The 27,441-nt window shown below is 45.0% G+C and overlaps 2 protein-coding genes across 4 annotated transcripts; both read left to right on the top strand.

The window, feature by feature from the left end:
• The first annotated feature begins 303 nt into the window (after positions 1-303).
• On the top strand, positions 304-6,891 carry LOC115116301 (protein disulfide-isomerase A4-like). The gene is made up of 10 exons (XM_029644776.2): positions 304-587; positions 905-1,079; positions 1,218-1,423; positions 1,635-1,773; positions 3,770-3,975; positions 4,111-4,269; positions 4,452-4,603; positions 5,239-5,395; positions 5,607-5,840; positions 6,078-6,891. Exons 1-10 carry the CDS (start codon positions 509-511, stop codon positions 6,491-6,493), a joined length of 1,923 nt encoding a protein of 640 aa, XP_029500636.1. The 5' UTR covers positions 304-508; the 3' UTR covers positions 6,494-6,891.
• A 5,519-nt stretch (positions 6,892-12,410) lies between these two features.
• On the top strand, positions 12,411-25,227 carry LOC115116302 (histone-lysine N-methyltransferase EZH2-like). Of its 3 annotated transcripts, none has more exons than XM_029644779.2 (20): positions 12,411-12,812; positions 14,667-14,778; positions 14,862-14,990; positions 15,590-15,709; positions 16,347-16,467; positions 16,544-16,711; positions 16,930-17,035; positions 17,109-17,278; positions 17,366-17,463; positions 17,547-17,760; positions 17,839-17,999; positions 18,144-18,241; positions 18,377-18,417; positions 18,582-18,677; positions 18,794-18,972; positions 19,647-19,742; positions 19,878-19,959; positions 20,033-20,113; positions 20,337-20,421; positions 24,894-25,227. In XM_029644779.2, the coding sequence occupies exons 2-20, from the start codon at positions 14,674-14,676 to the stop codon at positions 24,952-24,954; spliced, it is 2,211 nt and encodes a 736-aa protein (XP_029500639.1). In that variant the 5' UTR covers positions 12,411-12,812; positions 14,667-14,673; the 3' UTR covers positions 24,955-25,227. The 3 variants fall into 3 exon arrangements, with proteins under 3 accessions (XP_029500639.1, XP_029500638.1, XP_029500637.1); XM_029644778.2 differs by having other exon boundaries at positions 12,412-12,812; positions 17,109-17,272; positions 18,582-18,707; XM_029644777.2 differs by having other exon boundaries at positions 12,412-12,812; positions 18,582-18,707.
• The last annotated feature ends 2,214 nt before the right edge of the window (positions 25,228-27,441 follow it).

Genomic DNA, 27,441 nt, shown 5'->3' with positions numbered 1-27,441 from the left:
TGTGCTGTGCAGGTTAAGGTGAGGGGGGAACTCTGGAAGAATGAAAACAGGGCTCGCTAATGTTTACACGACAGTTACATTGTTGAAATCTAGAGACAGACGTCCTTGACATCAAAAGTACGCGTTAAACTTTTGCTTGTTCTATGTTTACTGTTGAAAATACAGTAGACCATTCAGTCCAATGACATTACAACAACTGGTTGACTATCCAATGGCACACTCGAACGTCCTGGATCCAGGAATTAAGTGGCGGTACGCAATTGGAGGAAAGCTGATGATGACAGCCAATTAGAATGTGGCAAGTCAGTGTATTAGCCTGATTTCCGAAGTCTTTAGCTAGAATCCACAAGCCAAAGATCAGTTTGTAACCCCACTTCAGGATTCAAAAAATATCTACAGAGATTTATATTAATACACAATTTTGGTGACTTTCATCAGCTAACGTTACTAGTTAAAAAGGAGAAGTCTCACTCGTTGCACGGGTAGCATTCCATTGGAAAAGCGGACAATGAGGAAGATAGCGCTGCTACTGATTGTGGGACTTGGCGTTGTCCACTTTGCCACTGTCATCCGATGTGAAGCTGATGGTAAGTAGCTAGCTGGCTACTTTGGGATGAATTAAGTTAGCCAGGAATGTTTACTAAGCTAGTTAGGTAGTTGGCGTCTCCTCTAATTATAACAGCCAGACAGCTCTTATTAACTAGCTAGTTGGCTGGCTAGCTAGCTGCTAACTTGACTGCTGGCTAGTTTATTTATTTTTATGTTGTGCGAACATGCGTGTATTATGTTATGTTGTAGCGTGGCTTTGTTATGTTACAATGCAATCCCAACTTTGTTGTCCAGTCAGACTGTCGTTGCTACACGTTATGTTTATTTCACTGTTTTGTTATCCATGGTGTTGCAGATGTAGCGGAAGAAGTCGAGGAGGAGGAGGAGGGTGGGGATGATAATGATGAAGAGGATAAAGGTGACGTAACAGAGGTGAAGGATGAGAACGGAGTGTTGGTCTTGAACGACGACAACTTCGACATGTTCATGGAGGGGAAGGACACCGTGCTGGTTGAGTTCTATGCACCATGGTAAGTTTGCATAAAGGGATAGTTAAGAAAGTCAATATTTGGCAGTCATTGGAGACGTGTCCATCCGCTTCGTCTATTGTGCAATTTTGTTAATATTCCTTCAATTGACACATGTAATCAGTTTTCTTCCCCTCCCAGGTGTGGCCACTGTAAGCAGTTTGCTTCAGAGTATGAGAAGATTGCCCTGACTCTGAAGGAGAATGACCCTCCTATCCCTGTGGCCAAGGTGGACGCCACCAAGTCCAGCTCCTTAGGGAGCAGGTTCGAGGTGTCTGGATATCCCACCTTCAAGATCATGAAGAAGGGGGAGCCTGTGGAGTATGATGGCGCCAGGAAGGAGCAGGGTGAGATGTCTACTAAGGATCCAGTCAGTACCCGAGTCTCTTTTTCAGCCTTTGACAACTCTACATTGTCCGCTTGTTTAGCTAAAGCAGGAACAGACTATTAAACAGGCTACTATAATGTTGTAACTGTGGTTTGTCTTGTGGCTGGAGTGGCTTGTAACCCACTTTCAGTTTCACCACAGTAACATTAGTAACTGTGGTTGTGTTTAAGACATTGTGGCTCGAGTGATGGAAGTGGCCCAGCCGGACTGGAAGCCCCCTCCAGAGGCCACCCTGGTGCTGACCAAGGACAACTTTGACGAGGTGGTCAACAGCGCTGACATCATCCTGGTGGAGTTCTATGCCCCATGGTCAGTCAGTCCCCCACAATGTTTATTCATGTCTTTTCTGGTGAGTTTTTGCATTGACCTGTGTCATGTCTTTTCTGGTGAGTTTTTGCATTGACCTGTGTCATGTCTTTTCTGGTGAGTTTTTGCATTGACCTGTGTCATGTCTTTTCTGGTGAGTTTTTGCATTGACCTGTGTCATGTCTTTTCTGGTGAGTTTTTGCATTGACCTGTGTCATGTCTTTTCTGGTGAGTTTTTGCATTGACCTGTGTCATGTCTTTTCTGGTGAGTTTTTGCATTGACCTGTGTCATGTCTTGTGGAATCTCCCGAAGGTGCTCGCCTGTTATCACTAGGCTATTGAAAGGGGAAATGAAATACAGAAAGTTACCATTGTCAGGGCTGGCTGCTCTGAAAATAAAATGCCCTTTCATGTAAAACGCAACACGAGTTATTCATGTACTTGAAAATAAAATAATTACTTTGTACATCCTCAGAACTGTAGGCTAGTACTAGAGATGTACACGGTTAATCGGTTAGCTGCTGCATTTGACTGGTCATGCTTATCGGTCTATAGGTTCATTTGCATAATTTAGTGGAATTAAATTGGCACGTGTATTTTCGCTAGTCGGCATGAATTTTTTAAAATTACATGCGCACAGCCTACAAAGCCTAGTTAGAGACGAATAGCCTACCACCTGTCAGACAGCATACAGAGCCTAGTTAGAGGAGAGGAATAGTCTACAACCTGTCAGATAGTGAGAGTAGCTCCTTAAAAAGTCTGTAGTCTACTGGAGTGAAACTTGCTTTTGTAATTTTTTGCTTTTGCGATTCTATTTAGAATCATGTTAACTTTGGTGGCCACTATTTAAAAAGAAGCTCATTTTATTTCTCAACTCGTAAGGCTTCTCCCATTCAGCTGCAGACTATAGCCTGCCTACTGTTGACTATCAACGCTTCACCCACCACTGCAATGTCAGCTTCAGGCAGTATAGTTGTTTTAAACCTGAACGTTTTACTTTACTTTAAATAATGAGACGTCCTACCTTGCTTCAAATAAGACTTGCGAAAATCCATCTGTAGAAATGTGAAGACAATTTTATAAAGACCTCCTGATGCCATGAACCAGCATTTCTCTCCGGTTCTATTGGTTTTCATATCCACTTTATTTCCTTGTCCAGAAGCCAAAGGCACAATTCTATTCGTATTAGCAAACCATCATAGTTGTTGCTATTAGATTCCCCTTCTTTCTACGTTTCTAACAGAGATTTTCATCTCTGTTACATATGGACCAGCTTGCCTTAGGTTCTCTGTTTTAGAACGGTGTGCTCCGCTAATTGTATTTGGGCAAAAGTTTGAAAATGACTTATTAGCTGTTTCTTTACAGGAGTTGCATGTTCTATAATAGGCTTTATCCTTGTCACTGTGAGACGATAGGCTTGCTATTGTTGCATGTTTCCGTTAACCTCTTAATGAAAAATGTCTGGTCCTTGTATGCATGCATAGTATGGAAGAGGCAAAGTGTGAGGTTTTCACTCTTGACAAAATCAGTCCAATGCTTTTCTATGGGCTTATTTTGGTCTTGAGCTTGAGCCTTCCCGCCTTGGGACGACTCTCATTGTTAGGGCAGAAACATAAGCATCTCATTATACAGATCTCTGATTGTATTTTCTGTTGGTCACATCATTTGACTGTTTGGAAAAAAATGTAACCAGTTAACAAGGGTCAGTTAGTCTGCAGAAAGGTTGACATAGATTTACATCCCTGGCTAGTACATTTTACAGTGCACAACAAAAACCTTTAAAAGTGAATACTAATGTCTGTTTGGGTATACTATTTTAAATATATTTAACCTTTTAACTAGGCAAGTCGCTTATGAACAAATTCTTATTTACAATGATGGCCTACCCGAGCCAAACTTGGACGACACTGGGCCAATTGTGTGCCGCCCTATGGGACTCCCAATAACGGCCGGATGTGATACAGCCTATTTGAATAACCACGCCCGATCCCTACTCCAGGTGTGGCCACTGTAAACAGCTGGCTCCAGAGTATGAGAAGGCAGCCAAGGCCCTGAGCCAGCGCTCTCCTCCCATCTCCCTGGCCAAGGTAGACGCCACCCAGGAGAATGACATCGCCAACCGCTTCGGGGTGTCTGGGTACCCCACCCTCAAGATCTTCAGGAAGGGGAAGGCCTTCGACTACAACGGACCCAGAGAGAAGATTGGTACGTCCACACTTCAGACTGTTTCAGTCACTACCCCATGACTAAATATATCTGCTAACATTATGGATTTTAGGACACGTCCCTTGTTAATGATATAGCCGACGGTACAAACTATTGTGTGTGTGCTCTCTGTAGGTATCGTTGACTATATGAGTGAGCAGGCGGGGCCACCCTCCAAGCAGGTGCAGACGGTGAAACAGGTGCAGGAGTTAATCAAAGATGGTGATGATGCTGTCATAGTGGGCGTGTTCTCCTCAGAGCAGGATATGACCTATGACCTCTACCTAGAGGCCTGTGAGTGCACATTCAATCAATTACATTGACTTTGAGAATGTATTTGTCAGTGTTCATGATACATAGAATATTGCATATGATGTGTAGTATACAGAGGATGTATGTAATCCATACTCCTGTCCTCCCAGTGCGGCCTTCTAATGGAGATAGTCGTTGTTTTACCCTCTTTTCTCTCCTCCCAGGTAACATTCTTAGAGAGGACTTCAAGTTCCTCCACACCTTCAGTTCAGACGTGGCCAAGCACCTCAAGGCCTCCCCAAGCCAGGTCGTCATGGTGCATCCTGAGAAGTTCAGGTCCAAATACGAGAAAGACTCTTATACACTCACCATCAAAGTAAGTCTGCCAACTGGTGTGTGTTTACGTGCGTTACACTAGTCAGCTTCTTAAACTCTCTGTGAAAGTAAGCCTTGTGATGGGGGGGGGGTCTATACAGTTACATATCACAATACTATTTTGGGAAATATTAAATCGATACTTTGACTTCCAACTTCCAAATATCGATTTGTAAAAAAAATGACATTATTATAAATGTTTTGCTAGGTAGAGTTAGCTAGCGCTAGACGGCTTTATCTGCGCCAAAAACTCTTGCATTTTTCATCCTAAAGCTTGGGATCCATCATTTTTAATAGTGAGCCACCATGTTTAGCACTTATTTCCATGACTGATCAAAACTCGTTTTCTCATGCTCTGTTGTCTCTCTGCAGCCGACATGGTGAGCAATATATGTTACATCAAATCGTAATAAAATTGCAATATCGAATCACAATACATATATATCTTTATGATATAGTATTGTGAGGTCCATGGCAATTCCCAGCCTGATTCACTGGATGGATGCCATTTATCCATATCACTGCAATATGCAAGGATATCTGAATCTAGCAGAATTCAATGAAGCATGCTTTCCTAACCCAAATAGAATTCTGCAATTATTCATGTATAATGTCCTGTGTGTCCCCCGTCCCCAGGACTCCACAGAGGTGTCGGAGGTGCAGGACTTCTTTAAGAAACACATCCTGCCACTGGTGGGTCACAGGAAACAAAGCAATGACGCTAAACGTTACACCAAGAGGCCACTGGTTGTCGTTTACTACGGAGTGGACTTCAGCTTCGACTACAGGAAAGGTGTCCTCAACCCCTTATTTCCCATATTATGTGAATATTGTGGGTCTTCTCCAAATATTAAGCTGCGTAGCTTCCATAATACCTTGTTAGGCAGAAGGGCTAGAACAAAATACTGCACTTCCAGTAGATCTCCCCGAGGTTTGGACAGCCTTGGCTTAGTTCATTGGAGCCTTTAGCTCAGGTCTGATTTACCCCCCTCTCTCTGTTCCAGCGACCCAGTTCTGGAGGAGCAAGGTTTTGGAGGTGGCCAAGGATTTCCCAGAATACACCTTTGCCATCGCTGACGAGGAGGACTACTCAGACGAGTTGAAAAGCTTGGGGCTCAGTGACAGCGGGGAGGAAGTCAACGTGGGTATCCTAGGAGATGGCGGCAAGAAGTTTGCCATGGAGCCTGATGAGTTTGACTCTGAGGTGCTGAGGGACTTCATCATGGCCTTCAAGAAGGGTGAGCTTGACAGCAATTGTCAATTGAAAGTATGTCAGAGGACTTTACACCACATGTTGTATTGAGTTACAGATTAACCTGAGTTGAGAGCCTTGTCTGCTGCCAGCCAAACGTCAATATGTGACAGGTCTTCATGGTCCTATTGAGTTGACAAGGTTGACCCAGAATTGCCAAGATTGTGTAATAGACTATACATTAGTGGTCAGCATGTCTGATCTTGTCTGTCCCCTTCTACAGGCAAACTGAAGCCCATCGTCAAATCTCAGCCAGTGCCCAAGAACAACCAAGGCCCTGTGACTGTAGTGGTTGGGAAAACTTTTGACGACATCGTGATGGATACCAAGAAAGACGTTCTGATAGAGTTCTACGCCCCGTGGTGTGGCCATTGTAAGAAGCTGGAACCTGACTACACAGCCCTGGGGAAGAAATACAAGAGTGAGAAGAACCTGGTCATTGCCAAAATGGACGCCACTGCCAACGATGTGCTTCACGACAGCTACAAAACAGAGGGCTTCCCCACCATCTACTTTGCGCCTAGCAACAGCAAGCAGAGCCCAATCAAATTTGAGGGCGGAGACAGAACCATAGAAGGATTTAGTAAGTTCTTGGAACAGCACGCCACAAAGTTATCACAGAGCAGAGATGAACTTTGAGAGTCGCTCTTGAGTACCTAAACTCGCAACTGTGCAGAGTCTGCAGTCCCAGGTGCCCTGGGGGAGCAGAGGGCAGAGGCTGTCAAACTCGAATGAACCCCTCCTACACCCTAGCCACTTATGCATAGACCTTAGAGGGTTGGATCAGAGAGCAAGATGGAGCTACCACCGTATTGTTTAGATGTATTCAACCCTCTAATCTCCTCTAGGGCCTAGTGTTTAGGACCTAGGGGAAGTGCCTGGTGGTTAGGGCCTAGGAGTTGGTGTCCCCAAAGAGGGCTATTAGTGAGTTGCTGTGATCTACAGATTCAGCTTTTGTTTTTTTCCATGTCCAAAAGCATGTAAGCACTGTGTTCCAGATTTCTAAGTCTTTCTAAATAAAATGTTGTGAAAACTGATGTGTTAGTTGTGTATACAGTTATGTACTGATTGGTAGCTGCATAATTCATCTTCCCAGCTCCTTTGAGCTGTTCCCTTACGAAAAAAGATTGCAGTCATAGTGCAATATAACTGTAGTATGCTGCATCCAAAATAACATGTTTTTACTACAGTAATATTGCAGTCTAACTCATTGGAGGTTCCTCGGGAAGACTATCATCCTTAGTGAATTTCATAAATTATAATTTTTAGATAACTACCAAATTATTGTAGGGTAGCACCCTGGTGTAAGCCGGAGGACAGCTAGGTTCCGTCCTGAGTTCATGGACTTCAAGACAACCTAGGAGGTGCATGCTTCTCACCCTCTTCAATGGACTTACACAGTAATTATGACAACTTCCGTAGGACGTCCTCCAACCTATCAGAGCTCTTGCAGCGTGAACTGACATGTCTACCCAATCAAAGCATCAGAGAATTTGTCTAGTACTGAAAGCATACACTACAGATAGCTAGGACTGCAGTGCATAACATGTGGTGAATAGTTGACTCCAAGAGAGAAAATAGTGTAACAGTTCTGAACAAAATTTCTTAAATGAGAAATGGTCTTTTTTTTTTCAGTGTCACTTACTTAGCAAATGCAGCTAGCTAGTTTAGCTTACTGAAACACCCTGCTCAGAGGGATGCTATGTTAGCTAGCTGGCTATGACTATACAACACTAACTCTTCCAAGTCAAGGTAAGCTTTTGGTTTTACTAATTTATTGACAATGGGGCCCGCCGGTGTAACTGCTTAATGACGACACTAACGTTACTGCATGATTGTAGTGGGTTTACTAACGGGTTAGTTCTATTAGCTATGCTGACTATGACGTTACTTTAGCTAATATGGTGACAACGCTGTAGGCTGTTTAGTGGTTTGGCTTGTTTTTTGCAAGGTCACATAGAGCTGATGTGTTGTGCATTGGAGTCCACAAGTGAAAGGAGCGCATAAAGTAGATGCAAGAAGGAATACAACGTGGCTGCTATGAAACTGGGCTGTGTTTACATGTGATCAGAGGTGTATTCATTCTGCTGATTCTGTTAAACATTTGCTTAAACCGAAGCAAACGGAACAAAACGGGGATAAACCTACATGAATCAGCTAGATGCAGGCAATAGTGTGCAAGGCGGTATTGAATGTCACTGTCCATGTCACATCGAATTAGTCTTTCGACCTGTGTGCACTTACGTTGTAAACTTTCATTCATAGGCTAGGTTGTAGCAACATCATGATGGCTAAAGGGAAAAATTGAGGGCACACGTGTTAAACTCATTCCACAAAGGGCCGAGTGTCTGCAGGTTTTTGCTTCACCCTTGTACTTGATTGATGAATTAAGGTCAGTAATCAGTAAGGAACTCCACTCAACTGGTTGTCTAGGTCTTAATTGAAAGGGGGGAAAAACAAAAAACAGACCCTCGGCCATAGCCACGGGAAAAATCTGAACATCGAAATTAAAAAAATTTAAATGTTAAAAAAAATATTAATAAAATATTTTTTTCCCCTAAAAATAGTGCACTGGGCGTTTACTAGTATTAGCGGCCTGATATAGATGTCTGTAGCTCAGGGGAAAAAAAATCAGCATCCCTACTATGGCATAAAAGGTAGTTGTATAAAGTTGAGCTGACAGCCGTTTTGCACTGTTTCGCTATGCTTTTAGTCATCAATCTAGCATGAGTGCAATATTTTATTCATGTTGTAGAGTGTGTCCCCCCTCCCCCCCCAGAAAGCTATAACATTTGGCTTTCACCTGGAATTGTTAATTTATGTCTGAGAAAAAAAACACTTTTCAAATCAAATCAAATGTATTTATATAGCCCTTCATATACATCAGCTGATATCTCAAAGTGCTGTACAGAAACCCAGCCTAAAACCCCAAACAGCAAGCAATGCAGGTGTAGAAGCACCCATATGATCTAGTACACAAGTATAATAAAACATAGAAATAAGATTTTTATTTTTATTGTGAATGAATAAGCCTTTTCATACTTTATTTGTATTTATTTGATTTATTTCACCTTTATTTAACCAGGTAGGCAAGTTGAGAACAAGTTCACATTTACAATTGCAACCTGGCCAAGATAAAGCAAAGCAGTTCGTCACATACAACAACACAGAGTTACACATGGAGTAAAACAAACATACAGTAGAAAAATAAGTCTATATACAATGTGCGCAAGTGAGGTGAGATAAGGGAGGTAAAGGCAAAAAAAGGCCATGGTGGTGAAGTAAATACAATATAGCAAGTAAAACACTGGAATGGTTGGTTTGCAGTGGAAGAATGTGCAAAGTAGAGATAGAAATAATGGGGTGCAAAGGAGCAAAATAAATAAGTAGGGAAAGAGGTAGTTGTTTGGGCTAAATTATAGATGGAGCTATGTACAGGTGCAGTAATCTGTGAGCTGCTCTGACAGCTGGTGCTTAAAGCTAGTGAGGGAGACAAGTGTTTCCAGTTTCAGAGATTTTTGTAGTTTGTTCCAGTCATTGGCAGCAGAGAACTGGAAGGAGAGGCGGCCAAAGGAAGAATTGGTTTTGGGGGTGACCAGAGAGATATACCTGCTGGAGCGCGTGCTACAGGTGGGTGATGCTATGGTGACCAGCGGGCTGAGATAAGGGGGGACTTTACCTAGCAGGGTCTTGTAGATGACCTGGAGCCAGTGGGTTTGGCGACGAGTATGAAGCGAGGGCCAGCCAACGAGAGCGTACAGGTCGCAGTGGTGGGTAGTATATGGGGCTTTGGTGAAAAAATGGATGGCACTGTGATTTATATGTCCATATATAATTTTGAATCTGTTTTAGGAACATCTACCCAAAATAGTTCACCTTCTTTATTACTTTACCAAACATAGCATGACATCAGTGATAGTTAAGATCTGTTAAATTTGTCAATCAACATTTGGGCCATTTAGACAGTGTGTGTCCCTTCCATAGACAAGGGGAGAAGGGCTATGCAAAGGGCTCGTGTTTGTCGTCCTGAGCATATGCAATGTCTGCCTCGGACGTAATGACATCTTATTTTAGGTTTAATGAAGTGTGTAGGTAGCATTCTTTATTGTAGAGCTATGAAAGTTGTGTATTTAGAACCACCTGCTCGTGCCAAATTCAGCGTTTGCTTTGCCATGTCTGTGCCTTGAAGCAGTCAAGCTGGATACATGTTTTTCTAAGGACTTTTATGCAATGTCGCAGTGAAGTGATATAACTGGATGTAATGATGCAGCCGACCACCAGAGAGAGGCAAATACATGTTTATTCGACAGAGGACGTTGACATGGTCCTAGGAAGGTCTGGATGGCTGTCTTGTAAAATGTTGGAAATGTGGGAAATCAATAAAATAAGTAATGTAGACATACATATATTTTAAAGTAATTATAGTGTCTGATTTCAGAGACTGTCACCTTAAGAGGTTTTAATAATTAAAAACAGTATCTTGCAGGATTCAATTGTTGGAATTGTAAGCGTGGTTGCTCTGTCCCTTTCTCTGCAATTTGTTATTCTAATGGGATCCAGAAATAACAACCTTGTCCTCAAACAGTTACATCAAAAGGTGCAAAGTTATGGTCAAAGACACCAAACATCCACATCATATTAAATATTTTTCTTGATCAAATAACATGGAAAACAACCACTTTTTGAGCAGTATTAATTTTACTATCCTTACAATCGACTTAATGTAAATGTACATTACTGTATTGTACATAGGCTGGTCATCTAGTTTAGTACCTGTAGACTTTCCATCACCATGAAGAAAAACAATACAGTAATTGAGACATCAAATGGTTTGTGATAATGTGATGTTGGTAAAGCTTGGCGCTTGCAATGCTAGGGTTGTCGATTTCCATGGGGGAATTTTAAGTTCGATTCCCACGGGGACCCACCCACCCCTGGGGACCAAAAAAAAATTGGTCTTACGGCTATTTACTTTCTGTTGTAGCTCTTCCTCTCTTTTTGTAAGTAGTTAACCGCCAAATTTAGCTGGAATTTAGACCGAAAGGATTTGACAATGTGATTGGTTGACGATATTACGCTGACTTTTTTTGTTGTAAATTAGTGGTGTGAATTTGTTGATAAAGTGAAGGACATGATTGTTTGGTTGTAGGATGCGGGACAAAATGCGGCTGTCCCGCACAATCCGGGACATGCGGTCACCTATAAGGACAGGGAAGCTAATGAATGTGTGTATAACTTGATCATCATGGCAAAATATTTCATTCACAAATGTTTTTTTTTTTTTACAAACTACCCCCGCTGTTTATTGTCTTAAATGAGGAAAAGTGATTATATACATCTTTGAAATTGGTTAAATCCAAACAAGCCCTTGATCTCATATCAAGAGCTAGGAACTCAAGCATCCAATAACATCTACTAAATATGTGTGACAAATAGAATGATTCCTGAATAGACCACCCTGTGATTTGTTTTATTACATTTGTTTTATTTTTTTTTTTTACACGTGTTCTGTCTATTGAAATACATGTTATTTATATATGTGAATTATGCCTGTTTGATTTTTGAAAATGTCTGAATTTAAAAAATCATCCGCTTGTTCCGGACTCGGCAGATGCTACTCCTTAGTATACCTTAGTGGGCTACTCTCCTTGTAAACTTCCCAGTCTAGCGGGAAATTATGGACCGGAGGATGTTTTGACCAGTCTCGCTCTCAGCGGTCAGTGCAGATAGAGGAACGGGGATGAGGAGAGGAAGTGAATTCAGACTGTTGCGACTACACTCTACCATTGCAAGGTTTACAGGCCGTGGGGATGAGGAGAGGAAGTGAATTCAGACTGTTGCGACTACACTCTACCATTGCAAGGTTTACAGGCCGTGGGGATGAGGAGAGGAAGTGAATTCAGACTGTTGCGACTACACTCTACCATTGCAAGGTTTACAGGCCGTGGGGATGAGGAGAGGAAGTGAATTCAGACTGTTGCGACTACACTCTACCATTGCAAGGTTTACAGGCCGTGGGGATGAGGAGAGGAAGTGAATTCAGACTGTTGCGACTACACTCTACCATTGCAAGGTTTATAGGCCGTGGCCAAAATAGAAATACAGTGTATATTTACTATATAAACGGTCGTCTACAATATAAAACACATCCACCGTTGAGCAAATTGCTTTGATTTGTGTATAACGGTTTAGCTACCAATATTTAGGCTACTCTTATCTACTGAAATTATACATGGCTAATTGTCTCATTGATGATTAAATATGGTATTATTACCTTAATCTAATGGGGTCTCGTAACTGTAAATAGTTGCACGTTAACGTGGTACCAGGGGCGACTGTAAACACCTCGCATATACACATTTGTATAATTGAAAACATAATGCTATAAAAGAAAACCGAGAGAACAAAAGGAACTTGTATACATGTCCCCCAATCCGGGCCCCCCAATGTAGCGCTGTCTATTATTGACCAGCTCCCCGATTCAATCAGACCTATCGTGATGCATCGCAGTGAGAAGCCTGAATACCCGCTGCGGTGATTGGCCCATATGTTTGGCGCGCGTTGACGCTACTGCGGTTGAGGTGGGCGGCGAATGTTGAGCGATAGATGGAGAGATGTTTGAATAGTGAGCCAGGTCGTTAAGCGGAAAAACATCGCAATTGAGAAAAACTGTTCAATAAAATAGTATATTTACAATAAATCCGTGTTATTTTCACTGGGAAGTGCAGACCAAAGAGAAGCGCCCGGTTTTGTGTAGCGAGCCGGTGTTGTTCTTTCGCTAGCTAGAAGTCGACTCCGCGGATGCGCGATTTCAATTTATCACCACCAGCCCCTTCTCTCTCTGCTAACGAGCTAGCCAACAAAACAGTAGTAATTCCGATAAACGAAATATTATTTCTCGGTGTGTGTCCAGTTGATCCCGAGTCACTACATTGAATGAGGACCGACCCCTCTGCAGGTAAGATACGCTGTCAAAATATACAATTGTTTCCTCATTGAAAAACAAATAATACTAATAGCAAGTCACAACGTTAGTTTCCTCTGTCTTGGTCGCTAGATCGCTTGCTGGCCAACCAGCTAGGTAGGGAAGGATACTACTGTTCGTTGACACCTCTCTGGACTTGCCTGATCTGGCAGTTATCAGACATAAAGCAAAACAGTTAGCCAGCCAATGTGTAAATATGATAGTTGTGCCAATTAACTATTTTTGTCTGCTGTGGACCAGTTTTCCTTCAATGTTTCCGCATTGACTCATGCTTGGCAACGTTTAACTTTATTGAACTTTGTAGCCATTCAAGCCTTAAGGTTACTCAGTTTCCGTCATGTCAAGGCATACATTCACAAGAATCAGAATTATTTGGTAGGATGGGTTGAAATACACTTAGCTAGCTTCATATGAATTGGCAAGTTTGCTTGATACTAGCTACGTTGAAAATTACTGTTAGCTACAATTCTGTCAAATTGTCACATTTGACATGACAGCGATTGATTTGGCGATGGCAATGACATCAAAGCGGTTTGATGAACAAACAAAAAACCCAACTAGAGACAGTTGAGAGGGTTTTGACTCGGTGTTAACTACGACCGGAAGTTACTTTTTCGTAGCAGGTTAGGAGAATTTACGCAGCGGGTTACTAGTAGTGTAGTACAGTATTACCGTATACGATTGTTAATTGTACCCTCCGTCTTCGTCTTAATATTGAGACCCTCATCGAACATCTGAACGTGTGTGTATCGAACTGTTAAACACAGAAAGATTCGAGTAGCGCCGCAGCCCAGCGGCTTAAAAAGTTTGACCTATAGCCTAAAGGTCGCCTGTTCGAATCCGGACCTGGTGTTTGGGAAATTGATCTGGCAACTGTAGGGCTGCTGGGTTCACTTCCTCCTCACAACAATCCCCGTTGCTCTCCATCCAGGGGTGCTGCACTGCAACTCGACCCTGTGTTCCTCTCAAAGAGCATGTCTGTATGAGGTGTGCTGTCTGTGTAGAGAAATGACAGCAGAATACGTTGTGTTTCCTGTAACTGGTCAAAGTAAAGTTATATTGTGTAAATGTACTGCGAGTCATTCTCTGCTTAGAGAAACGCTAGACATCAGTATCCAGTGTGGAGCCTGGTGGTGTGTGATGACAGGTTTCCATGGCAGCCTGTAGAGTGTATGTGTCCTCAAGGAAGAAGACCTGATTGGATTAGACCCACCCAGGCTGGTCAGATATGACAATGTCAGGGCAGATAAACAAACGGAGAGACTAGTTCCTCTACCCAGAGCAAACGGCAGTATTCTTTCTAGTAGTGTGTCATCGGTACGTGGTTTTGACCAATCAGACAGCAGTCTTGAAGCAGACACATGATTTCTGGAGCTTGTGAATGTGGGCCATCTTCAACATCCATTTAATTTCCATGTTATTATGGAGGCTGCAGTACTGTGTTTGGCACTGAGCCTGTGATGGAAGCCAAAGACTGATTTTGTGATTTCTGTTTTACCCCAAGTAAAGGCACAATAAAGCTTTTGAATGTGAATTAGAGACATGAAACATGAAGTTAGTTTGGGGTGTTTCCCCATCTGGTCTGGCGTTGAATTTCTCTGTGCATCTGTAGAACAGGTGTAGAGAGATGGGAATGGAAACTAGAATGACCGTTCATGACTCTGGAAATAGACTCCGCCCCTTAACATGTACAATGACGAACAATGGTGTCCAAAGTTCCGTTGTGTTTAAAAAAAAAAAAAATACAAATCTCAGCCCTTAATGCGGAAGCGTCGGTCTTTACCTTTTCTCCTGTACTGTGCATGATTGTAAAGGCCTGTGTTCCAGGTTGACCATGGTGCTGACAGGGAAGCGGTCTGTGAAGGGACCAGTGGGTTGGGGGAGGAGGGTGAAGTGTGAGTACATGAGGCTACGCTTCAGACGGGCCGACGAAGTCAAGGTACACACACACACACACACACACACACACACACACACACACACACACAGAGAGAGGTTTCTGACAGTATGTTTTCTCCTTAGAGTATGTTTAACTCTAACCGTCAGAGGATCCTGGAGCGGACAGACATCCTGAACGCTGAGTGGAAGTCCAGGAGGATCCAGCCCCTTCACATCATGACATCTATTAGCTCCTTACGAGGGACCAGAGAGGTCAGCGTGCACTTCACACACGCACCTAGCCAAAGATATTGTAAATCCATGTTTTACATGCTAACAGATGTCCATTTTTTTAAACATCCGTTTATTGTTTTTCACCATGTTTCACCTTTTATAGTTCTTCACCAGTGTGACTTGTCTGAGTTCTCTAATGTGTATCTTGTCTCCTACAGTGCACGGTGGACAGTGGTTTCTCTGAGTTCTCTAATGTGTATATTGTCTCCTACAGTGCACGGTGGACAGTGGTTTCTCTGAGTTCTCTAATGTGTATATTGTCTCCTACAGTGCACGGTGGACAGTGGTTTCTCTGAGTTCTCTAATGTGTATCTTGTCTCCTACAGTGGACAGTGGTTTCTCTGAGTTCTCTAATATGTATATTGTCTCCTACAGTGCACGGTGGACAGTGGTTTCTCTGAGTTCTCTAATGTGTATATTGTCTCCTACAGTGGACAGTGGTTTCTCTGAGTTCTCTAATGTGTATCTTGTCTCCTACAGTGGACAGTGGTTTCTCTGAGTTCTCTAATGTGTATATTGTCTCCTACAGTGGACAGTGGTTTCTCTGAGTTCTCTAATGTGTATATTGTCTCCTACAGTGCACGGTGGACAGTGGTTTCTCTGAGTTCTCCAAACAGGTGATCCCTCTGAAGACGCTCAACGCTGTGACCTCTGTACCTGTCATGTACTCCTGGTCCCCGCTACAGCAGAACTTCATGGTAAACATAAAAACACACAAACTGTTCCATACTAAGCTTGTACTTACACGTGCACTGAAACTGTAGTTATCCAATCTGATGTAGTAGTCTAGTCCCGACTTGATGATAGTGATTTCTTAAACTTTAATGGAGTTGTTCAGACACACCTGGCCTACTGACACACCTGGCCTACTGACTCGCTACTTCTACCTACAAGGTAGGCCAGGTGTATGTCAGAAGAATGTCAGTAGGCCAGGTGTCAGAAGAATGTCAGTAGGCCAGGTGTCAGAAGAATGTCAGTAGGCCAGGTGTCAGAAGAATGTCAGTAGGCCAGGTGTGTGGCAGTAGGCCAGGTGTGTGGCAGTAGGCCAGGTGTGTGGCAGTAGGCCAGGTGTGTGGCAGTAGGCCAGGTGTCAGAAGAATGGCAGTAGGCCAGGTGTGTGTCAGTAGGCCAGGTGTGTGGCAGTAGGCCAGGTGTGTGGCAGTAGGCCAGGTGTGTGGCAGTAGGCCAGGTGTGTGGCAGTAGGCCAGGTGTGTGGCAGTAGGCCAGGTGTTTGTGGTTGTCAGTAGGCCAGGTGTTTGTGTGTCAGTAGGCCAGGTGTGTGTGTGTGTGTGTCAGTAGACACTGGCCTATTGACACACCTGGTCTGCCTTGTAGGTAGAAGATGAGACGGTTCTCCACAACATCCCCTACATGGGAGACGAGATTCTGGACCAAGACGGAACCTTCATAGAGGAGCTCATCAAGAACTACGACGGGAAAGTTCACGGAGACAGGGGTAAGACACAGTATAAAACAATCACCTTTTGATTTGATGTGGTGTCATGTTTAATGACTGCCGTGTCTGATTCCAGAGTGTGGCTTCATTAACGATGAGATCTTTGTGGAGCTGGTGGGGGCCCTGACCCAGTACAGTGACAACGAGGAGGATTTTGATGAAGACGAGTTGAAGATGGAGCTGTGTGAGGGGAAGGACCACATGGTTGAGGATCCCCACCAGGAATCCCTGATCAACACTGAAAGTAAGGCTGACTGCCTCTGCTATTATCCAACCAAGAATAGAAATTAGGCTTATCCCAAAACTATTCCCTCTCCCCTTTATCTCACCTAGTTCCCTTCCCTAGGTCCTCTCAGGTCTTGATCTCTGCTTACCCTCCTGTGTCCAGTGTGGGCTGACGCAGTGACTGTTTTTTAGGAAGTTGTGTGTGTGTGTAAACCCCTATGTGTTCTCTGCTTGCAGGCCAAGGCAGCAGTGACAGTTCCAAGAAGATTCCGTCTGATAAGATCTTTGAGGCCATTTCCTCCATGTTCCCTGATAAGGGCTCCGCAGAGGAACTCAAAGAGAAGTAAGTACTCCTGTGTGTGTCAGTAGTGCATATTTCTGTTTTGTCTGTACTATAATGAGGTGTGTGTTATCAGGTACAAGGAGCTGACAGAGCCCCAGTTGCCGGGTGCGTTGCCTCCAGAGTGTACTCCTAACATGGACGGTCCTAACGCTCGCTCCGTTCAGAGGGAACACAGTCTACACTCCTTTCACACACTGTTCTGCCGACGCTGCTTCAAATACGACTGCTTCCTGCACCGTGAGTGTACGGACACACTCTCTCTCCTCATTTAGACTGTTCTGCTCTACCCCTCTCTGACTTCACTGTGACCACTCATCTGTCTCTCTCCAGCCTTCCATGCCACTCCTAACACCTATAAGCGAAAAAACATGGAGAATCTGGTGGACAGTAAACCCTGTGGTGACCAGTGCTATATGTACCTGGTGCAGGCAAGTGTACACACACACACACACACACACACACACACACACACACCTCCAGTTCTGATTGTTGTTCTGTGGTGGTTGTCTAGGATGGTTTGATGAGGGAGTACCCTGACGGATTGGCAAACGAGAGGTCCAAGACTCCTTCTAAACGCCCCATGATCCGTCGCCGGGGAAGACCCAGCGGCAACAGTCGGCCCAGCACACCAACAGTCTCCACGGATACCAAAGACACGGACAGCGAGCAGGAGGGGAAATACGACGATGATGATGATGATAAGGAGGACACCATCAGCAGCTCAGGTACGCACCACCACCCACACACACACACGTCAACACACACACCAACACACACCAACCATTACTTTGTGTGTGTTCTAGAGGGTATCTCACAGACTCCAGTGAAGTTGAAGCTGACGTGTGATCCTCAGGTTGTTGATTGGAGCGCTGCCGAGGCTTCACTCTTTAGGGTTCTCATCGGAACCTACTATGATAACTACTGCCCTATAGCACGACTCCTAGGAACCAAGACCTGCAGACAGGTGTGTATCTATCACCACGGCACCTATGCTGAAAGTCATTTTCTCTGTCTTTCACATTTCTTACATTATTTTTCCCCCTTTGAACTCATAACGTTGTGGTCTAACTTGGCAGGTTGTATATTGTCTAGTAATGTGTGTCTCTAGGTGTACGAGTTCCGTGTAAAGGAGTCTAGTATCATCGCTCGCACCCCGGCCGAGAACGAAGACACGCCCCCTCGCAAGAAGAAGCGGAAACACCACAGGTGAGCCTCGCCCAAAATATAGACTGCCTGCTTCAGGGTGCACTAATGGGGTGACTGAGAAGGGTACAGTCGGAGGATCTGCTTGTCACCTTTCATGGAAAATATATACTAACTTACTGGTGGTGGTGTTTTCAGGTTATGGGCCACTTACTGCAGGAAGATCCAGCTGAAGAAAGGTTACTATTGTCTCCATCTCTCCTAGCATTGGAACCTTCACAATACTCTGTTAGCTTGCGGCTCCACACAAACTTTGAATGTGTTGTGGTCAATGTGACGAGTTTATGACTAATTTATTTTTTGTTGCAAGTTGCTGACCTGTGCTTGACCCCTCCCCCTGTAGATGGCTCGTCCAACCACGTGTATAACTACCAGCCATGTGACCACCCCCGCCAGCCCTGTGACTCCTCCTGCCCCTGCGTCACCGCTCAGAACTTCTGTGAGAAATTCTGCCAGTGCAGCTCAGAGTGTGAGGACATTTTAAATACTTTATTTTCATACAATATTACATTGCAGATGACCGGTTTCTGTGACACACTCACTCTGTCTGTGTAGGTCAGAACCGTTTCCCAGGATGCAGGTGTAAGGCCCAGTGCAACACCAAGCAGTGTCCGTGTTACCTGGCGGTCAGGGAGTGTGACCCTGACCTGTGTCTGACCTGCGGAGCCGCTGAACACTGGGACAGCAAGAACGTCTCCTGTAAAAACTGCTCCATACAGAGGGGGGCCAAGAAGGTAAAACACTCAGTAAGGATCACATCGTCCAGCTGGACAGGACCTTTCCTCTGTTGGTTTGGTATCTGGTAAAACACTCAGTAAGGATCACATCATCCAGCTGGACAGAACCTTTCCTCTGTTGGTTTGGTATCTGGTAAAACACTCAGTAAGGATCACATCGTCCAGCTGGACAGGACCTTTCCTCTGTTGGTTTGGTATCTGGTAAAACACTCAGTAAGGATCACATCGTCCAGCTGGACAGGACCTTTCCTCTGTTGGTTTGGTATCTGGTAAAACACTCAGTAAGGATCACATCATCCAGCTGGACAGGACCTTTCCTCTGTTGGTTTGGTATCTGGTAAAACACTCAGTAAGGATCACATCGTCCAGCTGGACAGGACCTTTCCTCTGTTGGTTTGGTATCTGTTGGTTTGGTATCTTGGTTTGGTATCTGTTGGTTTGCTATCTGTTGGTTTGCTATCTGTTGGTTTGCTATCTGTTGGTTTGGTATCTGTTGGTTTGGTATCTGTTGGTTTGGTATCTGTTGGTTTGGTATCTGTTGGTTTGGTATCTGTTGGTTTGCTATCTGTTGGTTTGCTATCTGTTGGTTTGCTATCTGTTGGTTTGCTATCTGTTGGTTTGCTATCTGTTGGTTTGCTATCTGTTGCTCACTATTTTTCCCCACCTCTCAGCACCTACTCTTAGCGCCGTCTGACGTCGCAGGCTGGGGCATCTTCATCAAAGAGCCAGTTCAGAAGAATGAGTTCATCTCTGAGTACTGTGGAGAGGTGAGGCTCAACTCTGTCTGGGTGATGGGTTTTGCCTGCATGTATGTGATGTACAAACCTGTGGAAAATAATTGTGTTCTGTTTGTTCCTGTGTGTTTCTCTCTCTCTCTCTCTCTCTCTCTCTTCTCCTTGTAGATAATCTCCCAAGATGAGGCTGATCGCAGAGGGAAGGTCTATGACAAATACATGTGTAGCTTCTTGTTCAACCTCAACAATGGTAACGCACACACACAAAAGTATTGAAATAACGTTTTTGTTAAGTGGGAGGGCAAGCTAACCCCCTTCCCCAGATTTTGTAGTGGATGCTACTAGGAAAGGAAACAAGGTTCGTTTCGCCAACCATTCCGTCCATCCCAACTGCTATGCAAAAGGTCAGACAGCCCCTAAAACACTTTGATTAGATGTTTTTGTGTGAATGTTTCTCCAGGGGTCAAGATGAGAAAGTATCCTACAGCCGTGTTTAAACCACCAGATGTATATCAGCTGATCTGGCCAGTCTGGTGTATATAACTTAATACACCGGCAGATGGGACCAACAGACGTAACACTCTGATGCAACCTCTGTGTTGTGCTGACAGTCTCCTCTCTCTGCAGTGATGATGGTGAATGGGGACCACAGGATAGGGATCTTCGCTAAGAGAAGCATCCAGACTGGAGAGGAGCTCTTCTTTGACTACAGGTCAGTATATCAGGGGTACTGACCAGCCAGTCTGCAGCCTAGCGGCTGGGTCAACAGGGTTACTGACCAGCCAGTCTGCAGCCTAGCGGCTGGGTCAACAGGGTTACTGACCAGCCAGTCTGCAGCCTAGCGGCCGGGTCAACAGGGGTACTGACCAGCCAGTCTGCAGCCTAGCGGCCGGGTCAACAGGGGTACTGACCAGCCAGTCTGCAGCCTAGCGGCCGGGTCAACAGGGTTACTGACCAGCCAGTCTGCAGCCTAGCGGCCGGGTCAACAGGGTTACTGACCAGCCAGTCTGCAGCCTAGCGGCCGGGTCAACAGGGTTACTGACCAGCCAGTCTGCAGCCTAGCGGCTGGGTCAACAGGGTTACTGACCAGCCAGTCTGCAGCCTAGCGGCTGGGTCAACAGGGTTACTGACCAGCCAGTCTGCAGCCTAGCGGCTGGGTCAACAGGGTTACTGACCAGCCAGTCTGCAGCCTAGCGGCTGGGTCAACAGGGTTACTGACCAGCCAGTCTGCAGCCGGGTCAACAGGGTTACTGACCAGCCAGTCTGCAGCCGGGTCAACAGGGTTACTGACCAGCCAGTCTGCAGCCGGGTCAACAGGGTTACTGACCAGCCAGTCTGCAGCCGGGTCAACAGGGTTACTGACCAGCCAGTCTGCAGCCTAGCGGCCGGGTCAACAGGGTTACTGACCAGCCAGTCTGCAGCCTAGCGGCCGGGTCAACAGGGGTACTGACCAGCCAGTCTGCAGCCTAGCGGCCGGGTCAACAGGGTTACTGACCAGCCAGTCTGCAGCCTAGCGGCCGGGTCAACAGGGTTACTGACCAGCCAGTCTGCAGCCGGGTCAACAGGGTTACTGACCAGCCAGTCTGCAGCCTAGCGGCCGGGTCAACAGGGGTACTGACCAGCCAGTCTGCAGCCTAGCGGCCGGGTCAACAGGGTTACTGACCAGCCAGTCTGCAGCCGGGTCAACAGGGTTACTGACCAGCCAGTCTGCAGCCTAGCGGCCGGGTCAACAGGGTTACTGACCAGCCAGTCTGCAGCCTAGCGGCCGGGTCAACAGGGTTACTGACCAGCCAGTCTGCAGCCTAGCGGCCAGTTATACAGGGTTACTGACCAGCCAGTCTGCAGCCTAGCGGCCGGGTCAACAGGGTTATTGACCAGCCAGTCTGCAGCTTAGCGGCCGGGTCAACAGGATTACTGACCAGCCAGTCTGCAGCCTGGCGGCCGGGTCAACAGGGTTACTGACCAGCCAGTCTGCAGCCTAGCGGCCAGTTATACAGGGTTACTGACCAGCCAGTCTGCAGCCTAGCGGCCAGTTATACAGGGTTACTGACCAGCCAGTCTGCAGCCTAGCGGCCGGGTCAACAGGGTTACTGACCAGCCAGTCTGCAGCCTAGTGGCCGTGTCAACAGGGTTACTGACCAGCCAGTCTGCGGCAGGGTCAACAGGGTTACTGACCAGCCAGTCTGCAGCCTAGCGGCCGGGTCAACAGGGTTACTGACCAGCCAGTCTGCAGCCTAGCGGCCAGTTATACAGTGTTACTGACCAGCCAGTCTGCAGCCTAGTGACCGGGTCAACAGGGTTACTGACCAGCCAGTCTGCAGCCTAGCGGCCGGGTCAACAGGGTTACTGACCAGCCAGTCTGCAGCCTAGCGGCCGGGTCAACAGGGTTACTGACCAGCCAGCCTGCAGCCTAGCGGCCGGGTCAACAGGGTTACTGACCAGCAAGTCTGCAGCCTAGCGGCCGGGTCAACAGGGTTACTGACCAGCCAGTCTGCAGCCTAGCGGCCGGGTCAACAGGGTTACTGACCAGCCAGTCTGCAGCCTGGCGGCCGGGTCAACAGGGTTACTGACCAGCCAGTCTGCAGCCTAGTGGCCGTGTCAACAGGGTTACTGACCAGCCAGTCTGCGGCAGGGTCAACAGGGTTACTGACCAGCCAGTCTGCAGCCTAGCGGCCGGGTCAACAGGGTTACTGACCAGCCAGTCTGCAGCCTAGCGGCCGGGTCAACAGGGTTACTGACCAGCCAGTCTGCGGCCGGGTCAACAGGGTTACTGACCAGCCAGTCTGCAGCCTAGCGGCCGGGTCAACTAGGATCGTATTAATCAGCACGTGTCCATGTGAATACTCTGAGGAGGGTGTCGATTTCCCTCCCCATTTGGTCTCAATGACTAACTCTTAATTAAGGTACAGGGCCTCATTCAGACCTCTAGACTTTGTCCACATTTTGTTACGTTACAGCCTTATTTTAAAAGCGATTTAAATGTTTGTTTTATCGCACCATCAATCTACACACAATACTAAATAATGACAAATCAAAAACAGGTTTTTTGAAACATTTGCAAATGTATTAAAAGCAAAAAAGTATCTAATTTACATATGTATTCAGATCTTTTACTCAGTACTTTGTTGAAACACCTTTGGCAGCAATTACAGCCTCAAGTCTTCTTGGGTATGATGCTACAAGCTTGGAGCACCTGTTGAAGTCCAGGCACTGGCTGGGGCCCTCAAGGACATTCAGAGACTTGTCCTGAAGTCACTCCTGCTCTGTCTTGGCTGTGGGCTGATGGTCATTGTCCTGTTGTAAGGTGAACCTTCGCCCCAGTCTGAGGTCCTGAGCGTTCTGGAGCAAGTTTTCATCATGGATCTCTCTGTACTTTGCTCCGTTCATCTTTCCCTCGATCCTGACTAGTCTCCTAGTCCCTTCCACTGAAAACATCCCCACAGCATGATGCTGCCACCACCATGTTTCACCGTAGAGATGGTGCCAGGTTTCCTCCAAATGTGTATCTTGGCATTCAGGCCAAAGAGTTCAATCTTGGTTTCATCAGAGAATCTTGTTTCACATGGGCTGAGTCTAGGTTCTTTTTGGCAAACTCCAAGTGAGCTGTCATGTGACTTACTGAGGAGTGGCTTCAGTCTGGCCACTCTACCATAAATGCCTGTTTGGTGAAGTGCTGCAGAGATGGTTTCCTTTCTGGAAGGTTCTCCCATCTCTACAGATGAGCTCTGTCAAAGTGACCATCGGGTTCTTGGTCACCTCCCTGACCAAGGCCCTTCTTCCGCAATTGGCTCAGTTTGGCCTGGCGGCCAGCTCTAGGAAGAGTCTTGGTGGTTCTAAACTTCTTCCATTTAAGAATGATGGAGGCCACTGTGTTCTTGGGGACCTTCAATGCTGCAGACATTTTTTGGTAAACTTCCCTTGATCTGTGCTTTGACACAATCCTTTTTTTTCTCTTTTCTTTTTTTTACACTTGCAGGAATTTCTAGACCTGTTTTTGCTGTGGCATTATGGATGAATGTGTGTGTGTTTGATGAGGGGGAAAAAAGTAATTTTAATTAATTTTAAGAATGAGGCTGAAATGTAGAAAAAGTCAAGGGGTCTGAATACTTTCAACTGGAAACTGTGCATTCGGGTCTCTGTCGCAGCGACATGAACATTCTGTCGTCCAACATCATACGTGTCATCGTTATGAAGAAGTGTAAACAAAACAACAGACTCTGCATGACTTCAGCAGCCTGGTGTTCCAAATAGCATACTTGCTCTATTTCAGGGGTATTCATCTCTTACCCTACAAGGTCCGGAACCTTCTGGGTTTCTGTTCTACCTGATAATTAATTGCTCACACCTGGTCTCCTAGGTGGAAATCAGTCCCTTTATTAGTGGTCCAGAGTTGAGTTTGAAGTCCTTTTGAACTCTATTAAACCCATCAGTTTAAAATTAAATTACGTAAATGTCAATTTAGCAAGCCAGGCAACTAAAAGCGTTTTGGTTCGTTGTTAGCTCGTTAATGACCCGAGGTATAGCTGACAGTTGGGCAGGCATTCCTGTACGGCAGCTTTGTCAAGCGACAAAAGACCATAGCAAGGTTAATTTCAACACCCTGAGCTCAAAATGCCCTTTCAATGCCAGGATTTTAGTAAAAAAAAAAAAAAAAAAAAAAAAAAAAAGTATAAGTTGCTGTATCGCCCAGTAAGTATTCTAACGTGAGAGAGTTGATCAGTGATAGTGTGTGAATACGAGACTAGTTTTAATCTAAATGTATATCTATTTTTTTATTAATTGAGGAACAACATTATCTACAAGGGAATGGCGAGCTGACAGAAAACAGCTTACGGTTGTGACTAAAGTAAACGCAGTTAATGCTACTGGACTATTTTAGACCTGCAGCACAGTCTCTGCACAGATGGATTTGGTCTTGTTGCTGTAGCAGCCCGGTAACCACGACAATGACAGTCGCGGAGACATTCACTCTTTTCATGCCTGTGAGACAAGGAAACTGACCGTCTTCAGACATTTCCTCCTGATTGCAAATGAAGTGTTTTTAACCATCAACACTTCTCGCATTCTAACTGACATGACGTTAGAGTAGAGCAACTGTAAACCGACTTTTATACGTACGCGTACACTCACACACTTTGTGGTTGGTTTGACATCTCTAGCTAACTGGTCATGTTTCTCTCTCAGGTACAGTCAGGCTGATGCTCTGAAGTACGTCGGCATCGAGCGGGAGTCAGAGATACCATGATCCTCTCTTCTACCTCTGGATCAACACACAAAGGCTGTACACACACACACACACTCTTCAGGAAACGCAAACAACTCTTTGTCAGAATCCTGGGATGCTTCAAGAATTCTGGAAAGTCTCTTTCTCACTTTGAATAATTTTTCTCCCAACAAATCTTCCAGTTCTCTGGGATTTGTGAGCCTCTTGGTAATTATGGTCACTAGAACGTCCTTCCTGTTTCACAGCTAACAAACATTAACAGGTGTTAATAAATCCACTGACTGGTTCTCTTTAGGTCTGTGATACTTTTTTAAATACTTGAGGTCAATCCAAATGAATGCACACATTATTGACTTTGAAATCACAACTGGTTGTCAATCTTTTACTGGGACCAAAAATCATTTTTTACCCCCGGGCCTGGCATTAGCCCCTGACCACCAGCTAGACTAAATGTGGATTCAAAAGATCTCCGTGGCTGGTCATTTCCACACTCCCTTAGCCAGTGTTCAAACCTTGGTCTCAGATGCCACAGACACACACTGGAGTGCCAGAACACTGGTTTGAGTCTATAGACTGATATTGGAGGTCAAAACAAATTGTATTGGTCACATACACATGGTTAGCAGATGTTAATGGTCACATACACATGGTTAGCAGATGTTAATGGTCACATACACATGGTTAGCAGATGTTATTGGTCACATACACATGGTTAGCAGATGTTATTGGTCACATACACATGGTTAGCAGATGTTATTGGTCACATACACATGGTTAGCAGATGTTATTGGGCACATGCACATGGTTAGCAGATGTTATTGGGCACATGCACATGGTTAGCAGATGTTATTGGTCACATACACATGGTTAGCAGATGTTATTGGGCACATGCACATGGTTAGCAGATGTTAATGGTCACATACACATGGTTAGCAGATGTTATTATGCACATGGTTAGCAGATGTTAATGGTCACATACACATGGTTAGCAGATGTTATTGGGCACATGCACATGGTTAGCAGATGTTATTGGTCACATACACATGGTTAGCAGATGTTATTGGGCACATGCACATGGTTAGCAGATGTTAATGGTCACATACACATGGTTAGCAGATGTTATTATGCACATGGTTAGCAGATGTTAATGGTCACATACACATTAGCAGATGTTATTGGGCACATGCACATGGTTAGCAGATGTTATTGGGCACATGCATATGGTTAGCAGATGTTAATGGTCACGTGCACATGGTTAGCAGATGTTAATGGTCACATTCACATGGTTAGCAGATGTTAATGATCACATGCACATGGTTAGCAGATGTTATTGGTCACATACACATGGTTAGCAGATGTTATTGGTCACATACACATGGTTAGCAGATGTTAATGGTCACATGCACATGGTTAGCAGATGTTAATGGTCACATGCACATGGTTAGCAGATGTTAATGGTCACATACACATGGTTAGCAGATGTTAATGATCACATGCACATGGTTAGCAGATGTTAATGGTCACATTCACATGGTTAGCAGATGTTATTGGTCACATACACATGGTTAGCAGATGTTAATGGTCACATGCACATGGTTAGCAGATGTTAATGGTCACATACACATGGTAAGCAGATGTTATTGATCACATACACATGGTTAGCAGATGTTATTGATCACATACACATGGTTAGCAGATGTTAATGGTCACATACACATGGTTAACAGATGTTAATGCGAGTGTAGCGGATTCTTGTGCTTCTAGTTCCCGACAGTGCAGTAATATCTAACAAGTAATCTTAACAATTCCCAACAACTACCTTATACACACATCTAAAGGGATGGAATAAGAATATGTACATAAATATTTGGATGAGAAATCAAAATACTGCATAGTTTCCTAAGGACTCGAGACGACCATCTCTGTCGGCGCCATCTGAGCTTGGTGACAGTGAAAGGATGAGTGATGACGAGCAGAACTACCTGTGTAGTGACTACATCTGGTTTATTCCAAAAATCTGTCTGTTTCACTTGTTTCAATGTTTTGATGATGATAATGACCACCTGAGGGATGCTATGATGTGGTCTCTGTTCTAGATGATAATGATTAATGGCCCCCTGAGGGATGCTATGATGTGGTCTCTGTTCTAGATGATGATGACCACCTGAGGGATGCTATGATGTGGTCTCTGTTCTAGATGATAATGATTAATGACCACCTGAGGGATGCTATGATGTGGTCTCTGTTCTAGATGATGATGATTAATGGCCCCCTGAGGGATGCTATGATGTGGTCTCTGTTCTAGATGATGATGACCACCTGAGGGATGCTATGATGTGGTCTCTGTTCTAGATGATAATGATTAATGACCACCTGAGGGATGCTATGATGTGGTCTCTGTTCTAGATGATGATGATTAATGACCACCTGAGGGATGCTATGATGTGGTCTCTGTTCTAGATGATGATGATTAATGACCACCTGAGGGATGCTATGATGTGGTCTCTG

Source organism: Oncorhynchus nerka, linkage group LG6 (genome assembly GCF_034236695.1).
Source record: "Oncorhynchus nerka isolate Pitt River linkage group LG6, Oner_Uvic_2.0, whole genome shotgun sequence".
NCBI lineage: Eukaryota > Metazoa > Chordata > Actinopteri > Salmoniformes > Salmonidae > Oncorhynchus > Oncorhynchus nerka.
Note: the sequence above shows the minus strand (reverse complement) of the source record. Positions and strands in the feature narration are given on the sequence as shown.